Source organism: Pteropus alecto, unplaced genomic scaffold (assembly GCF_000325575.1).
Source record: "Pteropus alecto unplaced genomic scaffold, ASM32557v1 scaffold461, whole genome shotgun sequence".
Lineage (NCBI taxonomy): Eukaryota > Metazoa > Chordata > Mammalia > Chiroptera > Pteropodidae > Pteropus > Pteropus alecto.
The window spans coordinates 11,519-18,742 of record NW_006431079.1 but is presented as its reverse complement, the minus strand read 5'-3'; the positions used below and the strand labels follow the sequence as shown (position 1 = coordinate 18,742).

At 34.2% G+C, this 7,224-nt stretch overlaps 1 protein-coding gene across 1 annotated transcript; it reads right to left on the bottom strand.

Annotated features, from left to right (window-relative positions):
• Window positions 1–761: 761 nt before the first annotated feature.
• Window positions 762–1,709, bottom strand: LOC102895807 (olfactory receptor 502). The gene has a single exon (XM_006905668.1). It carries the CDS (start codon window positions 1,707–1,709, stop codon window positions 762–764), a length of 948 nt encoding a protein of 315 aa, XP_006905730.1.
• Between the last annotated feature and the right edge of the window lie 5,515 nt (window positions 1,710–7,224).

Genomic DNA, 7,224 nt, shown 5'->3' with positions numbered 1-7,224 from the left:
AGTATTAGAAATAAGTTAGCTTCACAGGAAACACAATGCAGTTCCCTCAAGGTTCCTTAGCAGCAATGAAGCTGACCATGAACAAGCCACTCAGTCCTGAGGAGATCAGGAACCCTGCTCATTCCCGGAAAGAAGTCACTGTTTTGACCCAAGAGAAGAATTCACAGGTTAGTCAGGGTCATCTCGTCCTGTTCTTTAATGTGCTCCCCTATGATTAGACTGGAGCCAGAGATAAGGAGCACAGGTCAGAATTAACCACAGTGGATAAGCTTCCTGCTAGAAGAATGTTTCCAGTAATTTTACTGGTGGTTCTACTTGGTCATTTCCACTCAGAATATATTGTCATAACTCTAGTTATCATGCTCATTTCAGGAAAAGCTGCTGATGAAAGCAGACACAGTCTTAAAGGTTTGGAGGCAGAATAACTTTAACTTATGATAAAGTTAAGAATAAAAAAAGAATATTTTATTCTTTTGAAAAAAAAAGAATAAAATTTTCAGCAGATTTTCAGCAGACTAAATATTTTTTCATGTTACCTAATTTATGTTTCTAAAGTTAAACTGAATTTAGTAAATAACTAGATATGGGCTTCTGATTTTCAATTTGGTATCAGAAAATCCATCCCTTACCTTCACAGAAAAGCTTCAAAGAGACTAATGGCATATTGATAAATACATTTAAACCACAAACAGACACACAATTTACTTTTATTGTTATATTTATGCCACGATATTATATCAAATCACACAAAATATCAAGCTTCACTTAGAAAATATTCTGGCAAGCTCTCTCTTCAGAGCCCCTTTAATCTCATTGTTCCTGAGGCTGTAGATGATGGGGTTCAGCATGGGAATCACCACATTGTAGAACACAGATGCCACTTTGTTCTGGTCACTTGAGAAGGTGGACTTAGGCATCACGTAAACAAATGTGATGGTCCCAAAATACAAAGTGACTGCTGTGAGGTGGGTGGTACAAGTGGAGAAGGCCTTGTGGTACCCCTCAGGGGAGCTCATCTTCAGAATGGTGATAAGGATGTAGATGTAGGAGACGACTATGACAAACACTGTGACCACAATGATGGAGCCAGCAACAAATGAGGGGACAACTGCAGGGATACTGCTGCTAGCAGAACAGGAGATTTCAACTAAAGGAGCAAAGTCACAGAAGAAATGGTTGACTAGATTTGGTCCACAGAAGAGTAAAAAGTAGAAGGAAAGAGTAAAAGAGCAAGAATTGAGAAAACCAGCCACGTAAGCCACTATGAGGAACTGAACACAAACTTGTGTGGACATTTTGGCGGAATAAAGCAGTGGGTTGCAGATTGCCACAAAGCGATCATATGCCATGATAGCCAGCAGGAAGCACTCAACTGCCCCAAAGACAGCAATTGAACCAAGCTGCATGCCACATCCATGATAGGAGACTGGATTTCTCTCCACTAGGAAATTTACAAGCATATTGGGAGTTACAGAAGTTGAAAGGCATATGTCTGCAAAAGCCAAGTGGCTCAGAAAGAAATACATAGGATGATGGAGCTGAGAAGAGATTCTGATAAGAGTGATTGTGCTAAGATTGCCAGATATAGTCACCAGATAGATACACAGGATGATCATAAAGAGTATGACACGAAGGATTGGGTTATCAGTTAAGCCCAATAAAATGAAACTTGTCACTACAGTATGGTTCCCATCTCGTAGGGAATCCATGAGATAATTTTTCTGCTACCGAAGGAACCTGTGATGAAACATTACATGAAAGGAGTTATACATTTTCATAGTTTCATTGTCATTAATACACACAGATATTATTATGAACAAATTACTTAAGTTTCATTTTTTTAACTTTAGAGTCCAGAGTTTATATTTACGTGTAAAGAGTCTTCTACCTTCAAAAATTTTTAGTCCAAACACTAGTGATCTGCTTCAAATAATGTAGATCTTTGTTTCTTTGTATTATCTATTTATAAAATACACTTAAAGTAGCTTTTAATCTAAACATTAAAAACATAAGACTTACAAGAATAGCAAAAGGAATGGTCAGTATAACCAAAAGATAAACATGTACAAACACGGGTATGTAATAGAGACTTGAGTAATAGCTAACATTTGGAAAGCTGACTAAATGGCGGGCACGAGGTTAAGAATTTTAGATATATAGTTCTATTTTAATATCCATGAAATAATTTGAAGAACAGTTATTTTATTTGTAGATGAAGATACTTATTTGGACAATGATAACTGTTACCCTAAGTTTATCTACCAAGTTGTAGAAACTAATTGTGAATCTCAGTTTGAATTCAGTCCATTCTTTTAGTAACTATTCAATAAATAATATTAAATAATACTCATAATGAAATCAAGTCATTTGGAAATGGGTGGATAACAAATTATTATTTCTACTGTCTGATGGCTAATGTATAAAAGAAGTGCCTAATTAATCAGAAACTTTACACTTTCTATCAGTAAGAGGAGACCATTTTTAAAGAACTATCGATTTTTTTGATAGGACGGAGAAGAAAGAGAAAGGAATTTTAATATTAAGATTGTAAATGAAGTCAACTACTGTATACTTATTATGTACAATTAACATTTACACATGAAATATAGTTTTATCACATAGTTTGAAATGCCAATCTAATCATCATGCAAACATTATATGTTTAACCTCTAGGACATAATTAAATATATTTACTCAAACAAATCATTTTTGACATAATAATGCTTTATAATTATAACATTATGGAATGAAATAATTTTAGTTTCAACATAATATTCAGCTTATAAAGTTACAGCCTAAAAAGTTCAGAAGTTTACCCAGATTCACCCAGATCATAGCCAAGTTGAATCTCATTTCCAAGTTTTCTGGATATATATTAACTGTAAGTCTGCAAAGCATCTCAAAGCTAGCGAATTTGTTAGCATTTTAGTTGAGTGCCAAGTTTAGATAGCCTGAAAGGCCATTGAGTTTCTGGTCTAATAGGTGAATCAATGAGAAACTCTGGTACCTTGAATTATGCCAGATTATCCCACTAAACAGACTTGAAATAGGTTAATTCAGTTAAGGTCACTGGTTAGATTACATTTGCCCTGTTTCTCTACCATGGCCTGTGAGTACAATACAACATTAGAGAATAAAGTGTTCTCAAATAGTAAATGGAAATCATTGCACTAACTTTCTCACAAAAGCCAAAATTTACCTCTTGAAATAAGAATTCATTCATCTTACAGCAGTAAATTCAGTCATTGTTGTTATATACTAGCCACGTTTTTATTATTGTTTCCTTTGGGTGTAAATGTCTAGAGATTCTAGAGATTCAAATGTGAATTCAAAAGCACCAGGGATCACGATCACATTCTCAGGTGAGCATGGAGCAGTTCACTTCACACAAACATAACTCATCTTTCAGGGTTCTGCCAATTTTGAACTAATCAATTTTTCTTAGTTTCTAGATTTGATGCACTTTTAATTAATAGTTATTGGGAGTATAAATAATCAATTATTGCATAAATGTTGGTTTTAAGTTTGACTTGATACTTCAGATTAATAATATTAGACTTTGACTATAAAATGCTAACCTTCGCTTCATTCATTCAGCATGTGTGTATTTTACGTGTTTTATCATGATATGTGTAAGATACTCCTTTAGGTGTCTTGCGGAACATGGGTGGAATGCCACGTAAAGTGAATTTTAAATAATACAATTATTTGAGACATGTATATGTTCTTTCCTAGCAAAAAGTATAAAATGAGTATCTTAAAAATATAGATAGAGAACTGTGAAGTAAAAAGAGGTCTGAATGACTTACAGATCAGACTTAGTCTACACTCCTTGAATGACGACTACTGATTAGTGTCTTATTTGAGTGGGTGGATGATGGGGGACACAGCTATCTTCAACCTGAAGACTCAAGCTAATTCTCTTGCTAATTCCTATTGTAGAACATCTTATGTCACCCTGCTGATGCACCACTTAACAAATAGTCCACTAATAACAGTAATCAACTTTCATCCAGACTACTCTTAGCCAAGTACTGGGCTTAACCCTTGACTTACGTATTTCCATTTAACCCTCGCAATGATTTGGTGAGATAAGTATTCCTATTATGCTAATTTTACTAAATGAACTGAGGCTCAGTTCAAGATATTTGTCCAGTGTATTCAACTGGTATAGTTCAATCCAGCTTTAAACTTCGGGTCAGACCAAATGCTAGAATGTACACTCCTAAGAACTACAGTCTTCTAGTCAATTTCAAGACTTAAGTGCCTCAGTGAAGACCACTGGTTCCCAACTAGTTTCTGACATACAATTTCTCTCGCCCCAACCTCAACACTCTGCTTAATTCCCTAAAACTGGCTGGACCTACATTCTGGCCCTGAGCACCAGGTCAGTTCTCAGGATCCTAACCTACTCTCATGTGCCCACCGGTGACCAGTTCCTGTTGATCTTACCTCCTAATGCCCATCACGTGTCCACTTCTCGCTATCTTGACACTAAAATCATCGTCTGATTGATTTTCCACATGCACGTTTAGCCTTCCACAGAACAGCCTAAGTTCTTTATTAAAATAGTTTAATACTATTCATTTTTAGTGCTATTATAATTATATTCACTTGGTTAAAATTTCTCAGAAAAGAAAACTATGGTGCATTTCCCCTTTACAAATCCAAAGAATGAATCCCCGCAGGTAACCACTTCTTGACTCTGTAAACTATTTCATGATTGAGATTCCTCAGTATCTGTAAATAAAATGCTTTACTAAAGAAAACTTATAGTTTCTATCTATGTTCCTGCTCGCTCTCATTTTTATTCAATTTGAACATAATTGATACAAGGAGAAAACCAGTGGTTTGTCCAAGTATGAGAGGATTATTATGGATATTTCTTGTTAAATTTATTATAATAACGTCAAAATACTCAACAGCTTAAATATCAAAAGAGAAAACATTTAAATTAAATATTCTACTGGGAGGATAAAATAAATTTCTCACAGATAAGCACTGAATGCAGTGACATCTACTTTTGAAAGATATATAGCAATAAACAAGTAGAGTTAAAGTGGAATTTCATAGGCAACGTTATTACAAATAACCTACTCTATTCTAGCTCACTAGAGAATAAATATAAACCTTACCCCACATAAAAAAAATGTTTTCAGTTCTTTAATTAATGACCATATATATTTCTCCAACATTTTATCCATGTCTACCTAACAAGATGTAATGAACTAGCTCAGTACATTGTCATTCTACATTACCAAAAATATCAGTTTTTTAATCTGTCAAGTTTCTACCTATTAATATATGTCCTACATAATTTAATGTTAATTAAGACTGAATTAAGAACTTGGTGTTTAAAATATGTATTTCCACTTCATATACCATTATATATCCAGGATTTTTACATATTCATCTGTTCACATTCTGTACATCTCTACCATTCACATTAATATACAGACACGCACATAAATTCAAATTTCATTTCTTCCATCCATTCAATTATATTTTGATGTTCTATTTTGTTAAACTCTGAAACTTTATGTAACATATATTCCACATTTAATTATTTTACTTTAATTATAGAAAATATCTAATGACCCTTATTTTTTTTAGAATAAAGATATCTGTACATCTATTCTCTTCAACTCTCTTCCCAAAATTGGGTCCTTATTGCAGTCACGTTACCTTGGCACTGTGTTATGCAATTAGAGTTGTTTTAAAAATCCAATATGCTGGTTAAAAATATTAAAATGAATAATTTTTTCAATATTATTACTATATAAATAATAGTCATTGGAAAACCAGGAATTTGCCTGAAATTTCAGCTTTATTTGCTTTCCTCCCTTTTCCTGTTCTGCTTCACTTTACCCATTACCACCTGTTTTTGATACATGAGTTTTCTTCTTAAAAAAGTTCCTCCAACACTTCCTGTAATACTGGCTTGTTGGTGATGAACTACTTCAGCTTTTTTCTTATCTGGGAAACTCTTTATCTGACCTTTGACTCTAAGTGACAGCTTTGCTAGATAAAGTATTCTTGGTTGTACATCGTGGGGTTTCAACATTTGACTATGTTGTGTCAAGCCGTTCTGTCTTGCAGTTTCCTTTGAGAAAACAGCTGCCAGTCTTATGGGTGCTCCCTTGCAGGTAACTAACTGCTTTTCTCTTCTCTTCCTTAAGAGTCTTTCTTTCTTTTCTTTCTTTCTTTTTTTCTCTTTTCCTTTCCTTTCTTTTCTCTTACTTTTCTCTTTCCTTCCTTCCTTCCTTCCTTCATTGCTTCCTTCCTTCCTTCCTTCCTTCCTCCCTCCCTCCCTCCCTCTCTTTATATTTTTCATTATTGTGACATTGCTTAACAAAATTTAGTAAGTTTTCAGTTTACAATTCAACAGTAAGGCATATATATATATAAACACACACATATACACATATATATACCCCACCCCCCGCCCCCGCACACACACATATTGCATTGCGTGTTCATCACTCATAGTTAGATTTCTTTCTGTCACCACATATTTGACCCCTTTAACCCATCTACTTCTCTTCTCTCTCCTCCTCTCTCCCCTCTGGTAACCACTAGTCTATTGTCCATGTCCATGAGTCTCTGCTTCTTTGTCCCATTTGTTGCTTTAGGTTTATATATCACCTATAAGTGATATCATGTGGTTTTTAACTTTTTCTGTATAGCTTATTTCGCTTAGTATGATTACCTCAAGATTCATCCATGTTGTCGCAAATTGCAGAATTTCATCTTTTCTTGTGGCTGAATAATATTCCAGTGTGTGTGTGTGTGTATAATGTATGTATATCATCATCAACATCTTCATCATCATCATCTACATGAGAGAAAAGATATATAAATTATAAAGGAACACTGTAATCTTGCAGTCTTTTGAGAAGTAAAAATTACCCCTCATCTCTAATCGTTTTATATGCTATTTTTAATACCTTTATTGAATTTTTTGAAACTTTACATGTCCTTGTTTTTAGACTTAATATTGAGATGATGAGAAGAATATTTGTCAATTCAACCATTTTTAATTTGCAATTTTTTCTCCTGCCCCTATTTTGACTAAGTTCTTAAAGTAAAATTTAAGCTAAGAAAGGTCATAAAAATAACCATCATTCAAAAAATAAGTAACTCTTTTGAAAGATCTCATGCCTCTTCCAAATGAGCTGATTCAAGGTCTTCCACCCATAGTCCCCAGATCAACCCCCAGTAAAT